The following is a 25,704-nucleotide window of genomic DNA, read 5'->3' on the forward strand; positions in this document are numbered from 1 at the left end:
ACACAAGTCACGTGAGGAGAAAAAAAACAGGAAACGACTTATTTTATTTTATTTTTTTTAAACAGGAAACGACTTATCTCGCGCCTAGTCAGCGAAATGTTTTTGGAGAAGTGGGTTTAGCAAAAGGAACAGTAGAGAAGGACGTGAAAAATCACAGCCCAGCCAAGAGAAAGCATCACGCTGTGTAAGAATTTATGTTTTATTCAACTCTATTCTATTTTATTTACTCTTTTCTACTTTATTTTGGTCTGTTCTTGTCTATTTTAGTCTATTTTGGTTCAGTTCGGTTAAACACTGCGGAGTTATTTTATATTATATTGTCAAATTTCTATTTTATTCTGTTTTGTTTCATTTCTGTAGTATACGAATTCAGTCTCTTCTGTGCATTCTTCTCTCTTGCACTCAAACACATCACTGTTTTTAGTGTATTATCATTCTTTTTTGATAATTACAAGGTTGTTATAGTCTGGGTAACATAGACTCATAATCAGACACAGTGGGAGATAAAGTATCAGTCTGAGGTCAAGTTCACGTAAGACTGTGGACCTATCTGTTGGACTTTTCTGATGAGGGAGTTTATAGTTTGAAGGTAAAGGTGACTTCATGAAAAAAAAAAGTCCTGACTGTTCAGATACCGGTATGCAAAGCACCCAGCTGTCATATGATCGCCATATAATTGTAAATGACACACAGTGAGCTTGTGAATGGTTCTTTTTTTGTGTGGCACGCAGATCACAGCATGCACCTGAAGATAAGTCCTCGGCTTGAAGAAATGCAAACAAACAGGTTGACAGCTGCTTGCATGAGCAGCATCTTTGTGGCGTTTTCCTGAATGCTGCATATCTCAGCAGGAGGTAGGAAATAAAAGGAAAAAACAGAAACTTGGGCAGCACCCAGCAAAGCTGATGATATTTAAAGCTGAGGGGAGAACTCATGCTTTGTGTGTGGCTGTTGTTTTGTTCATTTTACTTTTTTCTGCTACAGATGTCTCTTTGCTGAATTCCTCTCCCGCCGGTCTTTACCTCTAAGTGTGATGCAGCGGCGTCTGATGAGAAGACAGTCAGCCCGGTGCTGCTGTTCCTACAGCACCCTGAAGGCCTGGTTGCCCATCCTCTCATGGCTGCCAAAGTACAACCTGAAATGGCTAAAGATGGACGTCCTTGCTGGTCTCACTGTTGGATTGACGACTGTACCACAAGCGCTGGCTTATGCTGAAGTGGCCGGCCTTCCTGTGCAGGCGAGTCTTAGGCTTTCCATTAGGGTTCACCTCCCTCTGGATAACTAATTTGGCTTTCCTCTTTTCCTGAGACATGAGCTTTAAGATGAAAAAATAATTAGCTGCATAATTAGTTCAGACTTTATTTTATTTTCTGTCCACAGTTCGGACTCTACTCGGCCTTCATGGGGGGGTTCATTTACACCTTTCTGGGAACCTCCAAGGATGTGACCCTGGGCCCCACGGCCATCATGTCCCTCTTGTGCTCCTCTGTGGTGGGAGGGCAGCCTCACCGAGCCGTGCTGCTCAGCCTCCTCTGTGGACTCATCCAAGCTGTGATGGCGTTACTGAGATTAGGTGAAATGAGTGCTCCCGAGGTCATGTGGAAAGCTTGTGATTTCAGTTTTGGGCTTTTCCTGAAAAACTTGTGAACCACTGACAGCAAAACAAAATATTTTTTCACAGTAACACACATTGTTGTGTGAGTCTGAGAGCACTGGTAGTTTATCACATCCTTCAATATGTAAAATTTAAGGTGAAGTCCAAAAGTAAAAACAACATCACAAAAATCAAGTAACTATCATGTAGGAACTTAAATTTTAGAGGTAGACAGTCTACTATAAAATCTGTGGCTCTTAAATAGTCATGTGGTCATCCATTTTATTAGCCACATATCTAGTTCAGGGTCGTAGGGAGCTGGAGCCCCCTCACTGCTTTCATATGGTGTGACGCAGGATACACCCTGGACAGGGATGGCACACAGAGATAGCCATTCATGCTCACATTAACATCTAGGTTAGAATTGCCATCACCCGACCAAGCATGTCTTTGGACTGTGGGAGGAAGCTAGAGTACCTGGAACAAACTCCACAGGCACAAGGAGAACATGAAACCTTGTCTCATGCTCTCCTTGGACAGGACCCAATCCAAACTTAATTGTGCTGCGGGTTATTTTTAAATGACTTACTAGTCTTGTGTCATTTTACGGTAAAATGTCAATGAATGGGCAGCCTACGAACATAAGCTCCTTATCAAATGAGAATTTATATTTTTTCCTTAAAGAGTTACTGTAATATTTGAAATCTGGAAGGTTTAATAATGTCTTGGTTCTGTAAATCATCCACTGCTTTGCTTCTCTTCTGCAGGTTTCCTTCTGGACTTCATCTCTTTTCCTGTAATAAAAGGCTTCACATGTGCTGCTGCAGTAACCATTGGATTTGGCCAAGTCAAAGTAAGAGTGAAAACATGCACACACAGCAAAAACTAACACACATACATAGAGTTATCTCAGCATATACAACACATCGAACTGTATGCCTCAGTAGGAAAAAAGTCTTTAAAAGAATGAAAAGATAAAAAGTGAGTCTTTATTAAAACAAAGCAGAAAGGAAAATATTATATAAATAAACACGCCAGGATGGAAATGAGACCGGAGAAAACAGGAAGGCATAACAGATGACACAACAAAGAGCAAGGGCCAAACTGGGGGTATAACTGCACCAAGGCAGATTAGGGGAACGTGGAACAGCTGGGGCAAATAAACACAGGTGTAAATAATCGACACAATGAGGCAGGGGGAGAAAGTAAGACTAAACACAATGTAAAGGAGACAAAATGGTAGCAAAATAAAACGGGAAGAGAGGCACAATAACTAAACTGCAGACAGAACTAGCCTAAACGTAGGGGAACTGGCATAGAAGGAAAAGGTAGGAAACAGTAATTTGAACTAAATGCTCAAGACTGAAATGCTAAGGGAGTACACAAAGGTGAAAGTCTAAACCAAAACCAGCAAACTAAAGATAATGAAAAATAAACAGAACTTGAAAAGACCAAAAAACACAAAACGCTGGGTAAAAGACCCAGAATCATGACAGAAGAAGTGCTGAAAAATACGCTGAGAAGCACACAGAATTAAAAAATAATCTCTAGAATGATCAAAACTAGCTTATTGGCATCTAAGAAAATAGAAAAGTCACCAGAAAGCACCACAATAATGATTTGAGCATTGGGTCGACCAGTGGTTAGTACTGTTGCCTTTAAGCTAAAAGGTTGTGTGTTTGAATCCACCTGCTGGGTCCTTTCTGTGTGGAGTTTGCATGTTCTCCTTCTGCCTACAAAACTCCTTATTGCTTTTTTTTTTTTTTTTTTTTTTTACCAGCACAGGCTCTGATGTACATTCCCGCTCTGCTTCAGTCAGGTTCTTGTACTTCTCTGCGGTTTAGTCTCTTAATAAAACACTTAAACACAGCAGTCTGCTCTCTACAAACTAAGCACATGGCTTTACCTCTGACTTTAGTAAATAAATATTTGAAAAGTCTGTCTTAAAACTCTATATTCTGCATCAGTGTTTCTTTATTAATTAATGCAAGTTGAAATCTCTTTGCTTGCACACGCATACATAATATACAATAAAATTAATAGTTGCCTTCAAAAAAAAAAAAAGGAAAAAAGTTGTGGTGTGGTTTCCCACAAAAATCACACCTATCAATTTCCCATTGACCTCATGCAGACAGGTCAAAGATGTGACCGGTGAGCACTATAATCTGTGTTGAGCTTTTACTGGTGGATTTGCATCATTGTTGGTGAACTGATTAACAATAAATGGTAAATGGCCTGTATTTGTATAGCGCTTTATTAGTCCCTAAGGACCCCAAAGCGCTTTACACATCCAGTCATCCACCCATTCACACACTGGTGATGGCAAGTTACATTGTAGCCACAGCCACCCTGGGGCGCACTGACAGAGGCAAGGCTGCCAGACACTGGCGCCACCAGTAGGCAACAGGTGAAGTGTCTTGCCCAAAGACACAACGACCAAGACTGTCCGAGCCAGGGCTCGAACTGGCAACCTTCCGATTACAAGGCGACCTCCCAACTCTTGAGCCACAATCGCACACGCGAATGTTTAGGTTATACTCAAAAATGCATTTTGATTGCTCTGAGTGCTTAAACTCCAAAGAGAGAACTGCTCTTGCCCTCTCATTTTCCGTTCATAATGTCAGTGGTTTTACCCGCTCTTCCTTTTTTTCTAGAATATTCTGGGAATCCAGGGTGTCCCTCAGCAGTTTTTCCTGGAGGTTTACTACACCTTCCACAAGATTCCCGAGGCCAGGATCGGTGATGTGGTTCTTGGTCTGATTTGTCTCGCTCTGCTGGTCACGTTGATGTTCATGAAGTCGAGTCTAACCTCTGACAGTGACTCCACCTGCTCCATGTATGCCAGGAAAGTAGTGTGGGCTGTAGCTACCAGTGAGTACCTTTGTGTTTGAGTACACGTGTCTCTCTTTTACAAAAAAAAAATTCTGTTCATTACATTTTTATTGTATTTCTTTATATCATCAGTGCGTAACGCTGCAGTGGTCATCGCTGCATCCCTCATAGCATTTTCCTGGGAGGTGTATGGTAATCATGTCTTCACGATCACTGGAAAAACTACCCGCGGACTGCCACCATTCAGGCCTCCACCCACCTCTGACACTACAGCTAACGGCACCGTCGTTTCCTTTGGAGAGATTGTGAAAGTAAGGAGGAAACCGCCAGTAACCCGATGAAGACACTGGATCTTTTTGATAAATGATTGAGCTGAAAGTTTCACTTCCAGAATCCCTCTGCTCTCAGAAAGAGCTGCTGACTGTCTCGTTTTCCTCTCTGTGTGTTTTAAAGGACTTTGGAGGAGGGCTAGCGGTGATCCCCTTCATGGGCCTGTTGGAGAGCATTGCTATTGCGAAAGCATTTGGTAAGTAATGTTAGTCACTGGTTTCAGAGGATAATCATAATGATGCTGGTAATTCCTTGACGTTTCCACTTTTTCAATGAGATGTCTTCAGACAGAATTAAACGATAGACATAAAATATGGTACAGATATTCACATTTCTTACCAGAATAATAATAAAAATAAGTATCTCCAAAACTAATAGCTGACAGTCCCATAATTTAACATGTTAAACTAACACTGTAAACATATAAAACTCCAATAGCAATCTTAATATTTATCATGTATTTAGCTTGTAAGTGCAACCTGGCTGTCAATTTAAGGCTTCATCATGAAGATGAAATTAATAAAGATCAATACTTTATACATTTTTAAAAACAAAACATGTTTCAAAAGCATTTTTCTACTCATTAAATAGTTATTAGAGAGACTTAGACTTAGAGCTTTTTATTGTCATTGTGCGGTTTCTTGCACAGCGAAATTGGGTAGCTGAACCACAAAGGTGCTAAAGAAAGAAGATTAGATATTAGATAATAAAGGCAGCTAAAGAATGTTTTTCCTCATCACACTGGTGGCTGATTTTAACTTAATGTTTCTCCTCAGCCAGTCAGAACGACTACAGGATCGATGCCAACCAGGAGCTGCTGGCAATCGGAGTGACCAACATCATGGGCTCCTTTGTGTCAGCCTACCCTGTCACAGGCAGCTTTGGGAGGTTTGTGTGTCTGTGTGTGTTATTTTCATAGTTATAATAACAGTTATGTTTATACTGACATGTTTTCTTTCACATCCAGGACAGCTGTGAACTCCCAGACTGGAGTTTGCACTCCAGCTGGAGGGGTTGTCACCAGTAAGTTGTGACACTTTCAGCTTTTACGTTTTCCTCTTCTGCCCCCTTGTGGCCATTTATGTTGTCATACAGCAAATTATCCTCACTTCACATTTCTTTAGTTTCTTTTTTCGTTATTGGTGAAATTAAAAGGCTTATCGTGCAGGTTGGAGACACTGCAAGAACAATGTTTGTACAAGAATTCAAAAGTTTATCTTTCAGTCTGTCATAGCATCCTTCTTATTTAAAAAATTTGCACCTTGAAGTCAAAACCAAAATAACATTCACATATTTTTTTGCTATTTTGGTGCAAATAAATATCATATTTTATGTTGTTTATACTGTTTTTAAATGTTTCATGATTTTCTTTCTCTTTATTGTTGCAGGTGTAATAGTGTTGCTCTCCTTGGCCTTCCTCATGCCGGCCTTTTATTACATCCCCAAAGCTTCTCTAGCTGCTGTCATCATCTGTGCGGTGGCTCCCATGGTGGATTACCGTGTGGTGGCTAAGATGTGGAGGATACGAAGTGAGTTTCATCTTGCTATTGTAATTAGTCAAGTCACTTTTATTTATGTAAGATATTTAAATTTAAAACAGAGTTTACCCAAAGTTCTTTGTATTCGACTATACAGAGTAGCCAAAATATATAAAAAGGATGTGGGAAAAAATGATTGAACTGAATTCAATTTGTCAACTGTTGTAAACTTTATATGGGAGGGAGAATTCTGGAGTCTGGAGCCAGACTCAGTCACCGTCTCAGTACCCCATTTTTAGGCAAGAACATAATATGTAACATGTGTAACGTCTAGTATCGATGGCACTTAAACGTTAATGATGATGATTTATCCCCCATAGAGCTGGACCTTCTCCCCTTTTTTGTGACGTTCCTGATGAGTTTCTGGGCGGTGCAGTACGGCATCGTAGGAGGTATAGCTGTGTCTGGAGCCCTGCTGCTCTACAGTATGGCCAGACCCCAGATAGAGGTGCGTTATCTTTTTATGTCTGTGTGCAAGCAGTGTATGAAACTAGTCATGTGAAGTGAGTTTGTTTGGCTCAATATCACGGGTAAAGGGTTAAAGTGGTTCACAAGCATAAAACAGGAGAAAAAAACAATTAAGAAGGTCACAAATATTAAGTCATGAAATGGTCTTAAAAGTCATAAAATACTAATCCGTAAAGTACTAAAAATGTAAAAAAATACATGAAAAGAGAAAGAGGGGAGGGAGAGATGAAGGACGCAAAAGAGGATAATGATTAAGGATGATTTGACCGTGAAAATGTCTTAAAAGCTTAAAAGCTAAGATTTTTTTTTGTTAGTATTTGCCTGGGTTAAACATTTGCTTTTTGTAGGTATGTGAATCAAAGCTGGATCCATCCTTATCCACCCAGAGAAAAGTCATCATAGAGTTAAATTGTGATGTTTTGCTGCTTCTTCCTGTCACACCAGTGTGTGATGACTGGCCCAGCTTCCAGCAGCTAAACTCTCTCAGACTGCATCTTATATCAGGACCAAACTAGAACCCAGATGCAGGAGACACTGTGTTGTTTCGTAGTGGGGTATTCACCATTTCAGTTTATTTTAGAGCCAGTGGTGGGAAAAAGTGTAAATACAAAATGCAGAATGTCCGACCGTCTGTTCATGACCTCTGCTGAAGCGCACTTGGGTTCTGCAGCAGGACAAAAGACACTAGCGAGTCCACCTCTGAGAGGCTTAAGAAAAACAAAATGAGGAACTGGAACTGGAATGTCAACAGAACTTTGAGACTTTGTATGAACTTCTTAAATCTTGCCCTGCCAATACTTAATAATGAATAAGCAAAAAATAAAAGTAGTAAAAACTAAAACTAAACATTTTTCATAACTTTGATGAGGACACATTTGAAATATGTGGTATCAAACAAGACTAATGCTGTAATATTGCATATCTGCATTGCAGGTGACTGATCACGGCGTGTTGGTGATGGAGTTGAGCAGTGGCCTCAGTTTTCCTGCTACCGAGTATCTCAGCCACATCATACACACTCGGGCTCTGCAGGGTAATGAAATGCTTGATAGTCTGCGTGGGCACATTTCAGTGTTTCCTGCTGTTTACTTGCTCGTCTTTCCCCAGTGTCTCCACCACGGTCTGTGGTGCTGGACTGCTCTCATGTCAGCGTCATCGATTACACAGTGATCAGTGAGCTCAGGGACCTGCTGAGGCAGTTCAAACTCCGAGAAGTGCATCTGATTTTTGCCGGATTGCAGGTACACCCTTCAGTCCTTAAAAACCTTTAATCCTTACAGAATGAGTTCATACTCATCATCTTTTGCTTTCCCCTGCCTGTGTCTTCCTCCCTCCTTCAGCCCTCTATTCTGAAGGTTCTCCTGGCAGCTGATCTGGAGGGCTTCAGGCACAATCACAGCGTAGACGAGGCACTGCAGATGGAGTCAAGGAACCTTCTTGATGACTAACACAAAAACTATCCAGTTACAGCCTGGAGAGGAGAGATGCCCCTAATCTGGAATTATAAGGCTCTTAAGACCTCAAAAAAATCTATAAACTACCTCCAGCGAGTAATTTCTCTGCAGTTTGCAGCGACTGCCACTGACCAAGTGAAGAAATAAGGAAATCTGTTAAGTTTACAAACACTGTCCACTGCACAACAACTTTGGAGCATAAGTTTAATATAATGTCTGTAAATGTAAATAATATAATCTATTAATATCTGGACTGTGTAAGTAATAGTGGATATATGTGGTATAATTTTGCTAATAGATGTCTGTGTGGTGTTTTAAGGTTGAAAGTCCAGAGTGGGACCAAATATGTTCTTAAAAATAAGAAGTTACTGATTAATGAACTGAGCAAAGTCAGGCTAACACAAGTGCCATCTATCGTTTTATTTATTCATATGTGTAAAATGTACTGTAAGGCAGTAGTCTCTTATTTTATGTTGACAAAGAAATGCTTCTAGGTGGGAAAAAGACAAAACTTTTCTCTTTATAAATAAATTATTCCAGTGTTGCGAGAGACCTGGTGCACACAGCCTCCCAGCCAATGACAGCTGGGACAGGATCTCTAGTTCAGTCGTTAAAAAAATGTTGAAGATGAGTGAATTATATTTTTAACCCAAATCATCACATTTATACAAAGATTTTTCCTGAATAAATCATTACAAGTTATTTGTGTTTCTATGTACATGAAGAATTTTCTTTTCATTTATCATTTATTCTTCTATTTAATGATCATTAGTTATCATCACTTGTCATGGGCATGATCCTTGGGATCACCATGCAACCGTGCTGCAACTGAAAAGCTGGTTCAGGGTTCTTTTCCATTTCTATTAGTTTTATTTTTGCTAGTTTTCCTTCCAGTTTGCTGCCACATCTTTTCATAGTCTGTTCATAACTCTCCCCAGAATGCAGTCGTTTAAAAAAAAAAAGTACGCCATCTTTCTGTTCTAGTTTTACACATCAGGACACAAGTTAAAAAGTCATCTAGTCTTCACCAGATTTTGAAATAATTTAAATAAAACCTCAGATGAAAAAGCAACACATGACATGTTACACTGTGTTATTATCTCTTTGACAAAAACTAAACCAAAATGCAAGCATTGTGTAAAAAAAAAAAAAAAAAAGTGCACTCTATGATGCAGTAGGTTTTAAAACTACTTTTAACAGGAATAGCTCAAGTAGTAAGAACAACAATTAAGAAGTAATTGTAATTTTTTCACCGTTTGGACTGTTTTTTAAACGAGTCAAAACATTTTTGAGGTATTTCAAGCAGATTTTAAAGCACTTCACAGCAAAGAGTCTGCACTTTGAGAGTTTTTAATGATATCTTACTAACTGCTGACTCTGGGAATTCTGTCTTATTTGTGCTTTTGGATCTCACAGCAGCTTTTGATACAGTTGATCACAACATTTTAATTTCCCACCTAGAACATCATGTCGGAATTAGAGGCACTGCCTTGGAGTGGTTCAAGTCATACCTGTCTGACAGAAGTTTCTTTGTCTCACTTGGGAAATTTTATTCATTCGCCGCCCCCCTCCCATGTGGTGTACCTCAAGGATCCATCCTCGGGCCCCTTCTTCTTTTTTTTCTTCTTTTTTTTAGCATTTATTTACTTCCCCTTGGCCATATTATTAAAAAAAATATAGAGTCTCATTTCATTTTTATGCAGACGACTGTCAAATTTATCTACCCCTGAAACACTATGACCCTAACCCCCTCAGGCCTATTTAAGAATGTCTTAAGGATATCAGAGCATGGCTGGCTCTGAATTTTTAAAATTTTAATGAAAAGAAGACTGGGGTCATTATATTTGGGCCGAGTGGCCCTGGTGTCCCACCATCTGACTTGGGTCCTCTCACATCCTGTGTCAAACCAATTGTCACCAACCTTGGAATAAAAATCGACACAGCTCTTAAAATGGATAAACAGGTAAATACAGCGGTGAGCTTTTTTTCGGCTGAGGCAGCTCTCTAAAGTCAAACCTTTTTTTCTTTTTGTGACTTGGAGAGAGTTTTACATGCATTTGTGACCACTCGCCGTGATTATTGTAATGGACTTTATGTTGGTATTGATCCGGCCTCACTAACATGCCTGCAAATGGTCCAGAACGCTGCTGCTCGCCTGCTGACAGAGACACGCAAACGTGAGCACATTACCCCAGTTCTTTGCTCTTTACACTGGTTGCCTGTCCATTTTAGAATTAATTTTAAAATCTTATTGTTTGCTTTTAAAGTTTTAAATGGCCTGGCTCCTTATCTGTCAGACCTTCTACACCGATACCACGAAGGTCTCTCAGATCAACTGACCAGTCACTCCTTGCTGTCCTCATGTCGAGACTGAAACACCGGGGGGACTGAGCGTTCGCTGTTGTGGCCCACAAATATGGAATAAGCTGACCCTCCATATTAGGCTGGCCCCAACACTTGAAATGTTCAAATCATTTTAAAAACACACCTTTTTTCCCAAGGCTTTTTAGGAATAGTACCAGAGTGTCACGGTCCCTGTGTCTCTCTGGCTGGCTCACGCTGGCTACACGTTTTGTTGTTGTTGTTCTTTTTTGTTTTTGTTTTCTTTGTCTCTCCTCCTCCTCTCTGCCTGGGTGGAGCTCGTTACGGGCTCTCGCTCTTGGCCCACGCACCTGTGTGATTGTCTCCACCTGCTGCTGATCTGGCTGATTTCCCCAGTTGCTATTTAAGGCAGTGGCACAGAGCAGCTCACCGCTGGAACGTTGAGCCTCTTGAGTTCGTGCTCTCGGCATTATCAAAGGAATCCCCTGTGTGTATTTTGCTGTGGAACTAACGTTGAAATTCTGTGTGTAGATATCCATCTTCTGGACCAAATCACGGGACCTGCCCGGGTGTGGCAGCGTGTGTGGAGTTTTGGAGCGAGTGCGGCTGAAGAGGAGTGCGTGTGTGCGGAGGAGCTGTATGGATTCCCCCCCCCCTTCCCTCCCTGGAATAAATAAATATATATATATATATTTAAATATATATATATATATATATATATATATATATATATATATATATATATATAGCACTGAGGTGATCCCTGTTGTAAATAAATAATCTCCTTTTGTTCTCAAAGAAAGAACTGTCTGCGCGTGAGTCCGTCCAGTAGCCATGACACAGAGTCAGCTTGTAGTCAGTAACTGGTCGCTCTTAATCTATTTATTTTGTTAATTTTATTCATTGTATATTTTATTGTTTATTTTACTCATGTCTTAATATTTAAGATATACTGATTTTTTTTCTTTTCTTTTCTTTATATATATTTCTTTGTCTGTTTAATGTATTTTTTTAACTGTTATCTCTGGTTTTTTATTATTAGAAAGCACTTTGGTCAACTATGTTATTTTAAAGTGCTGTATGTGCTGTGTGAGGATTCTGGGGAGGAATCACCACTGGGACCACAGTGCCTGGGAATGTACATAGTAGTTGTTTCACTGTTAATAAAACTCACTGTTCATCTGCATCAGTCCTGCATTTGGGTCCTACTTTCCCGCAACACCACGGTCTGCCACCGCTGTCTGTGATACCACAACTGAGAATCCACTGCCTTCTGGTCGGTGCCTCAGGTCAGTCACACCTCCAGAGTCACAAACAGCTTCTATCAGAGATATTGACATAACAGTGACAACTTGAGTTGGCGGAATTATTTGGGCAGGTGTGGTGATTATTGATAGGAAAGAAGTGAGGTAATTACTATCAGAAATGGAACACCAGCCACACCCCTGGAAAAACACACACGCAAAGATAAGTTGTGAAATTCAGAATGTTAACCTACATTCGGAAGGTTAACACTCCAACAACACAAATGATAATCTTATCTTATGAACCTTTCTGGAAAAAGATGAGTCATACATGCCAAAATTCAGAATTCTGGGCTGTCTTAATAGTTCATGGACCCTATTCTCAATTCGTACCAGGGTAGCCGGCCTCTAGCAGGCTCGACTGCTCCTTACCTCTGGTCCTCTGGGACTCTCATCCTTTGGTCTCCCTGGTCTTGCTGCAGCTTCCCACCTTCATTCTCAAGTACATTGGTGACAAAGACACATTCTCACACTAATTCTCTTTCTCTCACTCTATAAAAGAATTGTTAATTTATGCATCTGTGTATTTTCTAATTATTGTGTTTGTTTGTATGTTTTTTTAAACTATACCACATATAATGTAATAACTGAAATAATACAAATAGAAATGAATAAATAAACAGATAAAAGATTCACATGACCAAGAGGAGCCTATAAATATAGCTGTTCTTGCAAAAGTCAAATGTGTTTTAAAACCACAATGCTGAAACACTGGAAAAAAATATTTTTATTATGACACCTATTTTGCTTCAGTGACCAGAGCAGTCAACAAAAATCATGTAAAGATAGATCTATTAATGATGAAGATCAAAAGCAGCTCACTTTTTCTGTGGCCCCACAACAAGGATGACAGTTGTGATTCGTACCAGCCTGTCAGATCACAGAGAACCAACTGGCCGGATGTTGCCCACACTTTAGGCTACAAAGGTCAACTCTGCACTAAAATTTGAATTCTGGCAAAACAAATTTTCTGTTGTTGGACAACAAAGACAAAGAATCTTGAAACTTGATGTGGGTGTGAATCAAAAGTTTCAAAAGAGTATACGGACAACCTATTTCAAATTAGCACATTTTTAGAATATTTTCATCTTTTTTTATGCAAAAGTTTAAACATAAACAATGAGAGCTGTGAAATTTTAGCTTCATGTATCAAATACTTCTCAACCCAGTTTTTGTGTTTACGATTTTCTTAGTCTGCCAGTGTTTGTACTTCCTGTTTTACTTTGATAGTCTTCTGTTTAATGTGCATTATGTTCAGTTTTGCTTCCCCTGTCTTGTCAGTCAGATTAGTGTCAGCTGTGTTTCCACCTGTGGACGTTGTGCTTTTTGCACATTTTTCATCTGCTTTTAATTGTATTCAGCCCCATATTTTAGCAAGACATCTCACCAGTACACTTAATCTTAATTCTGGCTTGATTTCTTGGCTTACTGACTTTTAAACTGATAGACCTCAGAAAGTGAGAGTCAACAATATCTTATCAGATGTGCTTTTATCTTCCATCAGATCCTCTCAAAGTTGTGTCCTTTTACCACTTTTATTTGTTACTATACAATTAAATGTCAGAGCCTCTACCAGGGCAGAAATATAATCAAGTTTGCAGATGTGATTGTCTCTCTCAGGACGTTATCTAACTAATGAGACAGGGAAACAAAACAGAACATGCTGCACACAACCAGTGTTGGTCAAGTAACTAGTTACTAATGACTGATTACTTCTCCAAAAAAGTAATCCAGTTACTTTACTGATTGCTTATTTTCAAAAGTAATTCAAAAACATGATAAACCCGAGTACTTAATAATGCAATAGACCTTTCAGCCCAATTCTACATTTGTCAGTGGGGATACGGGGGTTTCTCTGTGAACTTCACATTCCCATGGTGGCTTGCTAGGTTCTTGCTCAGATTTGAAGTTTAATTTTTCACTGTAGAAAGACGTTTTCTTCCCAAGCAGAGTACAGCAGACTCTAATGTTTTTGTCACTTTTTACAGAATTAAACTTAAAGTAATGTAAGTATTTCCACGGTTTAAACGCTGCATGGTCGTACTCTCTGCTGCAATCCATATTATCCATTGTTGATCTACACACATCTGTTGCTGCCATGGACGACGCACACGCTTACGTCATTGTCATGAGACACTCTCACAAACAAAATCACGACGGTTTAGTAACGCGGTAACGCAGCATACTTACAGGAAAGTAACAGCAGTCTAATTACTTTTTTGCAATAATAATCCCTTACATTATTCATTACTTGAAAAAAGTAATTAGATTACAGTAAAGCTACCGCATTACTGCCCATCTCTGCACACAACACAAGTGACTATCAAAGTAAAACATGAAGCGAAACAAACACTGAGACACAGACTGACTAAACACAGGGAACAGAGGGAGTGAGGGAAACACGACCCGACTGCAGAACAGGTGAATAAACAAGACAGAGACAAAATTAGAATTACACAGAACAAGGTGGGAGTGCGAGGGACAGAACTTCCCAGGCATGATAGGCTACACAGAGACATGACTAGGGAACAGACAAATTAACACGGAGACAAGACTGACTTCAAAGAGAGATACTAACACAGGAAACCAGACACAAGAGAACGCAGAATGAGAACAGAACCGATCCCAGTTGCCTTAGTGTAAGAGGCTCATTCTATGAATTTTAAAGAAATTTCGTATGGCAACACTGATATTGCTTGATATTGCCAGCCAACTGCTACTCTATCTAATGATATCGGAGGTGATACAAGCATGTAGAGTCCACATTAGGTGATTTTTTTATATGTATATTTCAGCAGCATGGAAAACCAACTTCATGCATCAGAGGTAAAAACATTTCTGCAAAGGAGGCATATGTATTTTAGAATTTAAGACATCCTCTAACGTGACTTAATGAGACTGATCTGCAGGATGAGAAGAGGCACTAAACAGAGAAACGAGAAAGTCCCATGTCTCCAAGACATTAAGTTTCTGTGCTCTTAAAGACCTCTTATGTCAAACCTGTCAAGACCTGCATAAAAATTAAGAATAGCTGATTATCTGTGTTTTAGTAACTCTGAAAGACTGGCTGGACTGGCATTAAAAACAGATTGTCACTGAATATATTACTGAAATAATCAGTGTCAACATTTGTGCCAGTTTTGCAGTTTTAAAAAGAAAGACTGGAGTGGTGTGTTACAGGCACATGGTGTGAAAGAGAAAATTAAAGAAGAAAATGTATATGGCCTGACCTTTTAGCTTAAACAGGTTCAGTTATTAAATAAAATGTTACAGTAAAACAAGTCATGTAAAAGGAATCTATTAATGATAAAGCTCAAGATGATTATTGCAGTGTTACTCTCACATCTATGTTTTGTGATGTATAGTGCTTTATGTTTTGCTTTGGTCTCCACAGTCAATGTTAAATACATCCTGAGAGGAACACAAATATGTGCTTTCTTAATAACGTTCCTTCCTGAAGGGCTGAAAGTTTAGTTTCTATTTGGAACATCGTTGGTGCTCTTTGGTACTTACAGTCACAAAGTGCTGTAAAAATATTACTATCAAACTTTTCTTGTAATCGAACAAAGAAGAAGTCAATCATTAATCAAAAAGGGGAACAAGGAATTCTCTGAATAAATATTGTGTAATGGTGTTTATTCCACTAAGTAATGATAAGAAGTGACATGCCAGCATAATAAAAGTAAAATAAATTGAACTAGAAAATGAGAACGATCAGTCAAATAGAGGTTAAAGTGAGCCACTCCTGTTTTCAAAGAAGACAATTTGATTTATTGAAACCAATTTTTTAAAGCCAGTCAGATAAATATAGAGAACAACACACAAAAGAACAAACGTGATATACAGTGTGGTCTATCTGCTTTTTGAAAATGGCACCTTTTTTTTGTGGTATTTTCGCATCTGTAGAGATGATTTTAATGATAAACACAAAGATGTGATTGAAGCGCAGACTTTTAGCTTTAATTCAAGGAGTTCATCATATATCTACATATATGTGTGTATATATATATATATATATATATATATATATATGTATATATATACACACAAGGCTAGACCCCTTTTGCTAAGCAAGCCTACCGTAGACATGAGCGAGACAGATAAATATGAAGGCATGCCAGCTCGGACATCGCCCGGATCAACAAGGTCCGCATCAGGTGTTGAGGAACAGGGCACCCTGACGAGAAGTGGGCTACTGGAACAAGAAGGCATCGGTGGGCAAGAGACGAAAACAGGGCGTTGTTGGAATGCTACTACGCAAGTAACCCTGGGAGAAGGGGCTACATGAATAGGATGAGGGACCTATGGATTCTTCGATACCCAACATCCACAATGACGGCGAAACAACTAGTAGCTCAGTGTTCCAACATTTGGAAGAAGGGACTGCTCTCACAGCTAGAGATTGACGAGGTACAACATAAATGCTATGGCAAGGGGGAGCCAGGACGCCAGGTCAGGGGGGAGATATCATCACCCCCACCCGAGATTGGGTACCAAGCCCCAAGTGCGATAGGAGAACGATCCTCAGAAGGTCTGCTAGATGATGTTAATGCAGCACTACGGATGATACCTACAGCCACGATTACCGACACTAACAAGCTGATCTACAATACGGCAGCAGTGATCAGTGAGATGCTTGGCTACAAGTTGAACAGCCACAAGGGGCAGTACCCTCCATGGAGAAGGAGGCTAGAGGCTAAGACCAAGGTAGCACGGAGGGAGGTTAGCCAACTATCGGAGTTGCAGAAAGGCGCGATGAGGAAGGTGCCTAAGAAGTACAGGAAGCTGTCCATACCTGAGGCCTTGGAAACTGCCAAGCAACGACTCACAGCCTTGGCCAGCCGTTCTCCACGGAACCAGCCAAGGTGTACTCTCACTGGCAGGGGAACAATATGAGAACAGCACCACCAAGGCTGGAGACGGAACAATACTGGAAGAGCATATGGGAGAAGGACCCAACCCATGCTCAGTGGCTAGTGGATCTGAGGGCAGACCATAGCAACCTCCCTGAACAGGGTCCAGTAACCATCACAGTGGCAGATATCCAAGAAAGGGTCTCCAATATGAAGAGTTGGACAGCACCAGGCCCTGACATGTTTCACGCCTACTGGCTGAAGAAGCTGACTGCACTCCACGAGCGCCTGGCAGCACAAATGAACCAGCTGCTAGTTGACGAGAGACACCCGGAATGGCTAACCGAAGTCAGTCCTGATCCTCAAGGACCCCCAGAAGGGACCGGTCCCCTCCAACTACCGACCAATAACCTGCCTCAGCACCACGTGGAAGCTCCTGTCAGGCATCATAGCGGCTAAGATGAACAGGCACATGGGTCAATACATGAGCGGGGCATAGAAAGAATACCAGAGGCGCAAAACACCAGCTACTGGCAGACCAAGCAGTCAGCCGAGACTGCAGGACCAGACTGACCAACCTGTGCACTGCCTGGATTGATTACAAGAAGGCCTATGACTCAATGCCCCACACCTGGATCCTGGAATGCCTAGAACTATATAAGATCAACAGGACCCTGAGAGCCTTCATCAGGAACTCAATGGGGATGTGGCAGACAACACTGGAGGCCAACCTCAAGCCCATAGCACAAGTCACCATCAAGTGCAGGATCTACCAAGGAGATGCTCTGTCCCCACTGCTGTTCTGCATAGTGAGATAATTGACAAGATTGGCTACGGATACCGACTACGGAATGGAGCAGTTGTCAGCCACCTCCTGTACATGGATGACATCAAGCTGTATGCCAAGAGTGAACGAGACATCAATTCACTGATCCACACCACCAGGATATACAAAAATGACATCGGAATGTCGTTCGGGCTGGAGAAGTGTAGTCGGATGATAACAAAGAGAGGAAAGGTAGTCAGAACAGAGGGGATCAAACTACCAGAAGGCAACATTGCAGACCTAGAGGACAGTTACAAGTACCTGGGGATCCCGCAGGCAAATGGGAACCATGAAGAGGCCGCTAGGAAAGCTGCAACCACCAAGTACCTGCAGAGGGTCAGGCGAGTCCTGAGGAGTCAGCTGAACGGTAAGAACAAGATCCGGGCTATCAACACCTACGCCCTGCCCGTGATCAGGTACCCTGCTGGGGTAATAGGCTGGCCAAAGGAGGAGATAGAAGCCACTGACATCAAGACAAGAAAGCTCCTTACCATGCATGGAGGGTTTCACCCCAAGTCCAGCACCCTGAGGCTGTACGCTAAGCGGAAGGAAGGAGGCCGGAGACTGGTGAGTGTTAGCACCACAGTCCAGGATGAGACAAGGAACATCCACGAATACATCACAAAGATGGCCCCAACTGACAGCGTGCTCAGTGAATACCTCAGGCAGCAGAAACCCAAGAAAGTGGAGGAAGGCGAGGAACCATCATGGAAGGACAGGCCCCTGCACGGTATGTACCACCGACAGATAGAGGGGGTGGCTGATATCCAGAAATCCTACCAGTGGCTGGACAAAGCTGGACTGAAAGACAGCACGGAAGCACTAATCATGGCAGCACAGGAACAAGCACTAAGCACAAGATCCATTGAGGCTGGGGTCTATCACACCAGGCAAGACCCCAGGTGCAGGCTGTGTAAAGATGCCCCAGAGACAATCCAGCACATGACAGTAGGGTGCAAGATGCTAGCAGGTAAGGCATACATGGAACGCCATAACCAAGTGGCCGGCATAGTATCTGTGCCGAGTATAACCTGGAAGTCCCAAGGTCAAAATGGTAGATGCTTGGGGGCATCTACCATTTTGATGGAGATGGGTGATGGATGATGATGATGGGTGATGGGTGATGGAGAATGACCGAGCTAAGATCCTGTGGGACTTCCAGATACAGACGGACAAAATGGTGGCGGCTAACCAACCGGACACAGTGGTGGTAGACAACCAGAAGAAGACGGCCGTAGTGATCGATGTAGCAGTTCCGAATGACAGCAACATCAGGAAGAAGGAACACGAGAAGCTGGAGAAATACCAAGGGCTCAGAGAAGAGCTCGAGAGGATGTGGAGGGTGAAGGTAACGGTGGTCCCCGTGGTAATCGGAGCACTAGGTGCGGTGACTCCCAAACTAGGCGAGTGGCTCCAGCAGATCCCGGGAACAACATCGGAGATCTCTGTCCAGAAGAGCGCAGTCCTAGGAACAGCAAAGATACTGCGCAGGACCCTCAAGCTCCCAGGCCTCTGGTAGAGGACCCGAGCTTGAAGGATTGACCGCCCGCAGGGGCGAGTGGGGAATTTTTTGGCTCAGGGGGTTGGGAAGCGTATCTGTAACTGGAAGGTCGCCGGTTCAATCCCCGGGCTCTCTGTCTTGGTTGTTGCGTCCTTGGGCAAGACATTTCACCTACTGCCTACTGGTGTTGGCCAGAGGGGCCGATGGTGCGATATGGCAGCCTCGCTTCTGTCAGTCTGCCCCAGGGCAGCTGTGGCTGCAACCCATTACTATTATTCATTATATATATATATATATATATATATCAACAATCTGGTACATTCTGGTCAGCTTAGCAACATTAAAACGCCTGAAGGAGCTCAGAAGATGAAAAAGGATGATCACAGAATTCTTTCCTTGGTTAAGAAAAATAACTTCATAACATCTAACCATGTCAAGAACACGTTTGAGGAGGTAGGTGTGTGACTGTCAGTTTACAGTGAAGAGATGTCTTTAAGAATAATAGATGGATTATATGCATGGCTCTGTTCAGATAATGATAAGAAACTGCAAAAGCAACCCCCAAATTTCTCAGAACAAAGGAAAGGAATAATCAATGGCCACGTCAGTCAGACTGTTGAGCTGCCGATTTCAATCCAACAGAGCAACTTTTCAATACAAACCTGAAGGCAAAGAAACACATGCACAAGCAGCTGTAAGTTCTAAACCAATAAAGCAAAATGTTGTAAAGCCCCTCATATTAAAGATGAAAGCCTTTCACAACATCAATGTTTGGTCAAACTTACAACAACAGCAAGTCTTTATCCAAAACCTTTTGGGTCTAACTGTAAAAGTACTTACATGTGCTGGGGCATTTTGATTCATGCATGATTATTAGCAGGGTTCACCTGATGTCACTGGAAATATTGAATAGTTGAAAGTCTAGATGCCAACAGGATCTTGAGATAAGAATATTGGATCAAACAACATTTCTGAATGTCGGGCAGATAGCTTCATTGCACAAAACTTAGTGTACTCTTTATCTTCTGAGATGGTTATAAATGAGCAAAGTGTGAGAAAATACTGGATTGTGCAAACATCAATTTGTTGTACCATAAAAATGACTGACTTGGGCTTTGTGGATGTGCCCTTTCATTGTGGACGTGATTCTTTTTCGTTCTTTAGATTAATGAGTAACTCCTTTGATGCCATATGAATAAGTTCTTTGTCTTACCTACTTAAATATTTCCCCATCAATCACTTCTATTTGTCCTTTGCACACAGAAACAGGCCAATAAATTCTCATCCTCAGACTCTCTGTGAGCTTAAGCGCTGGATTCTCAGAGTCTCTCCAGGGTAAGTACAGACACATCAGAAGTTATAGATTTAATACAGAATAAGATGGCATAATGTAAAAATGCAGTTTTAAAACATCTCCTTTGTCTTTTTCACGCAGTTTGAGTCGTGGATGTGATCAATAATGGGAATGCCTTCTGGACTGTTCTTACTCATACTTGTGCATATTTTCACAGGAACTTCTTCAGGTAAATCATCTCTAGTTAGACATAAATTCATTTTCTAAATGGACTGATGTAATTATTATAATGGTACTTTTTCCTTTGTCAATTATTGTGCCTCTAATTAAGACACTAATTAAATAATTGCTCCAGACAAACTATAATGAATTTGCTAATTTTACATTTTCACATTTCTCCTTTAGAAATTTTTTAGGTAAGGTATGTTATTTAAATATCAGTTTGAAAGTAGACAAATATTTACCTCATATTCAGTAAGAGTATTCAACAGTGACGTGAAATGCCTCCAAAGAGTTATTTTGATGAATTATCTAAATTACAACAAATTACTCAAATCTTTCTTCTTTTTAAATTCAGCTATTTTACACTGTGGTGAGATTTCAAAAGATGTTTCAAAATGATTATGAATCAAAAAGTCTTACTTGTATTTAAGTGCTGTGACAGATGAAATGCTGTGACTATTTTGTCTGCAGGGACTCCTGTGACCAGCTGTGATTCATGTCATGGCAAAGCCACCTGCTTGGAGTCACAGGAAAGAGGTGACACCTTCACCGGCCACGCCCTCTCATGTATCTGTAAAGATGGCTTTGTAGGTGATGGCCTCACCTGCTATGACCCAAAACTCTGCAGTGACTCTTCTTGCTGTGACCGAGGTTACCACTGGTCCTCAGAGAAGGGCTGTGTGGACACTGATGAGTGTTCCCTCCCAAACTCACCATGCACACCACCTCAGATTTGCCACAACACGCCAGGCTCATACGAATGTCCGGAGCCTTCCTCCAAGAACAGAGCAGCTGCCTCTTCCCAATCTGTCCGGTTCTACTGTGGGAACACAGTTTGTCCTTCAGGCACGGACTGCATCAATTCCCAATGTGTGGACCCTTGTCAGAACTATGCAACATTGAATGATGACTGGCGTTCAACAAATAACACAAATACTGAGGTCCTACACTGTGATCAATATATAAACTGGCAAGGCTGGTATCGCCTGTTTTTGAATCAAACCAGTGCTCGTATTCCAGAGAGGTGTGTCGAATCAAACAGGTGTGGAACTCATGCGCCTTTGTGGATAACACAACCTCATCCCACATGGTCAGGTGAAATTGTGAATCGCACTGTGTGCAATGATTGGAGTGGCAGCTGCTGCCATTTTCAGTCACACACCATCCATGTTAAACTTTGCCATGCAAACTACTATGTCTACAAACTTGTGAAGCCATATACATGCAACCTTGCATACTGTGCAGGTAAACCTATGCTTTAAATATGATTAACCTGTTGATGATTCAGTTGGTTCAATGGTTTCTGAGTGCATGATTATTATTATTATTTTAAACAGAAGTGAACACAATTACACCTGTTTTACCTACCACAACACCAAGGCCACAGAACTTCACCACCACACATGTGACTGCTAACATCTCTACCACAACACCAGTGGGCAACAGCACAGCAGTCGAGAGGGAGGTCCGCCTGGTTAATGGAAACAGCTCCTGCTCTGGCAGGGTGGAGATCTTCCACAGTGGACAGTGGGGGACGGTGTGTGACGATAACTGGGGCCTGGTGAATGCTCATGTGGTGTGTAGACAGCTGGGCTGTGGCAGGGTCATCTCAGCACCAACAAATGCACAATTTGGACAGGGCAACGGACCCATCTGGTTGGATGATGTCACATGCTCAGGCATGGAATCAACGCTCTCCGAGTGTCACCACAACGGGTTTGGATCTCATAACTGTGGTCACTATGAGGATGCCGGTGTCATCTGTGCAGGTAAATATGAACATGTGCAGTGAAGTTCGGCTTTGTACCGACTGCATTTGGGGCCAGATTGATCTAAGATGGCTTAAAGTTATATACTACTACAGGTTTTTACCTATAAGGCTTTTCATGGTAAGTATTTTTTCTTTCAGGCGAATTATGAGTAACCTTTTTTATAAAGATGAACATAACATGACAATTTTTCGATAACTCTACACAAAATCACTCCAAGAACCCAATTCAGTAAAAACTAAATAGAATTAAATTCAAAATAAAATGTTGTCACCTGTCAGTCAATGCAAGAAAGAGTAGAAAGATTATTGTGTTGTTTTTTATATTGCTCTAATAGATCCACCTTTCATTAAAATTTACAGTGTTCCTTCTTTTGGTTTTCTATTAGCTCTTTCGTCAGTGAGGCTGGTCAACGGTCAGAACCGCTGCTCTGGCAGAGTGGAGGTCTTCAATGATGGACAGTGGGGCACAGTGTGTGATGATTCCTGGGACCTGAATGATGCTAAAGTGGTGTGCAGACAGCTGGGCTGTGGAAGCGCTCGTTCAGCGCTACAAAGTGCAGCTTTTGGACAGGGCAGCGGACCCATCTGGTTGGATGATGTAGCATGTTTTGGAAATGAATCATCAATAACTGACTGCAGACACAACGGGCTTGGAGTCCACGACTGTCGTCATAATGAAGATGCCAGCATCATCTGTGAAGGTAAATTTTATGCATTTTTCAGGTACCCTCCATTTCTTACTGCTGACATCAAACTGATGAGAAAACTATTCTCATTTGTTGCTTTAATTTACCATTTTTTAACTAAAGATACACTTACTATGGCAATATTTCCATGGATCCACAGATAATGCCACTAAAAACTATGTAATTAGCAACAAATTATAAATAAATTCAAAACAAATGTTGTCATCTTCACCATCCTCCACTTCCTACTGCTGACATCTAACTGATGTGAAAACTATTCTCATTTGTTGTTTCTAAATCACCATTTAAATATAAAGTTGTTGTGCAGCACATGGAGTCAAATGCAAAGTAAATAAGGATTTTGTGAGAAAACAATTATGTTGAGATGTTCTAATGAGAGCTTATCCTCATTAATGTAGAAGGAAGTGCAAACTGAGTTTGTCCTTTTAGTTCAAAGACACTTTTCTTTCAGTCCAACCAGGAATCAACAGCACTGTTTTTCCAACAACACCAAGGCCACAGAACTTCACCACCACACATGTGACCGCTAACATCTCTACCACAACACCAGTGGGCAACAGCACAGCAGTCGAGGGGGAGGTCCGCCTGGTTAATGGAAACAGCTCCTGCTCTGGCAGGGTGGAGATCTTCCACAGTGGACAGTGGGGGACGGTGTGTGACGATGCCTGGGGCCTGGTGGATGCTCAGGTGGTGTGTAAACAGCTCGGCTGTGGCAGGGTCTTCTCAGCACCAACAAACGCGCGATTTGGACAGGGCAACGGACCCATCTGGTTGGATGATGTCACATGCTCAGGCAACGAATCAAAGCTCTCTGAGTGTCAACACAGAGGGTTTGGATCTCATGACTGTGGTCACTATGAGGATGCTGGTGTCGTCTGTGAAGGTAAATATGAACATGTGGGGTTAAAGAGAGTGAAATCCAACTTTGTTCGTGTGTGCATTTGGGATAACACTGAACTAAGATGATTTATAGTTACATACTACTACAGGTTTTTATCCACACAACAATTTTTTCTTTTAGTCTTGAATTATGAGAAATTTTTCAATAAAGATAAACTTACTATGAAGATATTTCCATGAATCCAGAACCTGCCCCCAAGAACTATCAAATTACCAACAAATTAAAAATAAGTTTAAAATAACGTGTTGTCAGCTGAAGTTAAATAAATAGTAGAAAGATGATTATGTTATATTATTATATATTATATATATTATTATATTGTTATATTATTCTAATAAATCTACATTTCCTCTGAAGTACTCCCATAGACAGTGTTCCTTCTTTTGGTTTTCTATTAGCTGCTTCAACAGTGAGGCTGGTCAATGGTCAGAACCGCTGCTCTGGCAGAGTGGAGATCTTCAATGATGGACAGTGGGGCACAGTGTGTGATGATTTGTGGGACCTGAATGATGCTAAAGTGGTGTGCAGACAGCTGGGCTGTGGAAGCGCTCGTTCAGCGCTACAAAGTGCAGCTTTTGGACAGGGCAGCGGACCCATCTGGTTGGACGATGTAGCATGTTTTGGAAATGAATCATCAATAACTGACTGCAGACACAACGGGCTTGGAGTCCACGACTGTCGTCATAATGAAGATGCCAGCATCATCTGTGAAGGTAAATTTTATGCATTTTTCAGGTACCCTCCATTTCTTACTGCTGACATCAAACTGATGAGAAAACTATTCTCATTTGTTGTTTCTAAATCACCATTTAAATATAAAGTTGTTGTGCAGCACATGGAGTCAAATGCAAAGTAAATAAGGATTTTGTGAGAAAACAATTATGTTGAGATGTTCTAATGAGAGCTTTTCCTCATTAATGTAGAAGGAAGTGCAAACTGAGTTTGTCCTTTTAGTTCAAAGACACTTTTCTTTCAGTCCAACCAGGAATCAACAGCACTGTTTTTCCAACAACACCAAGGCCACAGAACTTCACCACCACACATGTGACCGCTAACATCTCTACCACAACACCAGTGGGCAACAGCACAGCAGTCGAGGGGGAGGTCCGCCTGGTTAATGGAAACAGCTCCTGCTCTGGGAGGGTGGAGATCTTCCACAGTGGACAGTGGGGGACGGTGTGTGACGATGCCTGGGGCCTGGTGGATGCTCAGGTGGTGTGTAAACAGCTGGGCTGTGGCAGGGTCTTCTCAGCACCAACAAATGCACAATTTGGACAGGGCAACGGACCCATCTGGTTGGATGAAGTCACATGCACAGGCAATGAATCAAAGCTCTCTGAGTGTCAACACAGGGGATTTGGATCTCATGACTGTGGTCACTATGAGGATGCTGGTGTCGTCTGTGAAGGTAAATATGAACATGTGGAGCTATGAAGAGTGGAATCAAACTTTGTAACTGTCTGGCTTTGAGACAGAGCAGAAGCCCATGCCAAGAAGCTCCTGTTGCGCAGTTTTTGAACAGCTGTTAATGCCAGAGGAGGTATGGAGCACTGCAGTTATTGAGTCAGCTGAGTGTTGGACATTTTAACATACTATGTGCCTCAGCACACAGAGACACTGCTCAGTAACTTTGCATAGGATGATTCTTTGTGACTGAGCTGCTGTGGTTCCTAAGAGTTTCCACTTTGCAATAATATCACTTATAGGTGATCCTGGAATATCTAAGAAGCAAGAGGTTTCATGTACTGACATGTTGTAGTGGTGTCATCTTTTACAGCACCACCAGA

The 25,704-nt window shown here is 41.5% G+C and overlaps 1 protein-coding gene and 1 pseudogene across 2 annotated transcripts in view; both read left to right on the forward strand.

Annotated features, from left to right (window-relative positions):
- The first annotated feature begins 43 nt into the window (after positions 1-43).
- slc26a11 (solute carrier family 26 member 11) lies at positions 44-8,918 on the forward strand. The gene is made up of 15 exons (XM_026170157.2): positions 44-184; positions 732-854; positions 985-1,237; positions 1,381-1,573; positions 2,362-2,447; positions 4,249-4,465; positions 4,559-4,737; positions 4,880-4,952; positions 5,533-5,644; positions 5,724-5,779; positions 6,145-6,285; positions 6,615-6,742; positions 7,696-7,795; positions 7,870-8,003; positions 8,103-8,918. Exons 3-15 carry the CDS (start codon positions 1,034-1,036, stop codon positions 8,208-8,210), a joined length of 1,731 nt encoding a protein of 576 aa, XP_026025942.2. The 5' UTR covers positions 44-184; positions 732-854; positions 985-1,033; the 3' UTR covers positions 8,211-8,918.
- An 11,538-nt stretch (positions 8,919-20,456) lies between these two features.
- The window catches only part of LOC113023794 (scavenger receptor cysteine-rich domain-containing protein DMBT1-like), a 41,000-nt pseudogene continuing 35,752 nt past the window's right edge, over positions 20,457-25,704 (forward strand). Inside the window, exons 1-7 of the transcript XR_013909369.1 lie at positions 20,457-20,545; positions 21,010-21,783; positions 21,876-22,307; positions 22,696-23,010; positions 23,468-23,974; positions 24,271-24,630; positions 24,894-25,325. The product of XR_013909369.1 is annotated as a scavenger receptor cysteine-rich domain-containing protein DMBT1-like (transcript). The remainder of the gene's footprint in view (positions 20,546-21,009; positions 21,784-21,875; positions 22,308-22,695; positions 23,011-23,467; positions 23,975-24,270; positions 24,631-24,893; positions 25,326-25,704) is intronic.

Source organism: Astatotilapia calliptera, chromosome 6 (genome assembly GCF_964374335.1).
Source record: "Astatotilapia calliptera chromosome 6, fAstCal68.1, whole genome shotgun sequence".
Taxonomy (NCBI): domain Eukaryota; kingdom Metazoa; phylum Chordata; class Actinopteri; order Cichliformes; family Cichlidae; genus Astatotilapia; species Astatotilapia calliptera.

Excerpts from the sequence above, each read along its gene's own strand:
- slc26a11 (XM_026170157.2), top strand. The coding sequence starts at position 1,034 with ATGCAGCGGCGTCTGATGAGAAGACAGTCAGCCCGGTGCTGCTGTTCC. Across the intron at positions 7,796-7,869 it reads ACACACTCGGGCTCTGCAGG|TGTCTCCACCACGGTCTGTG; the intron begins GTAATGAAATGC and ends GTCTTTCCCCAG. Across the intron at positions 8,004-8,102 it reads TGATTTTTGCCGGATTGCAG|CCCTCTATTCTGAAGGTTCT; the intron begins GTACACCCTTCA and ends TCCCTCCTTCAG.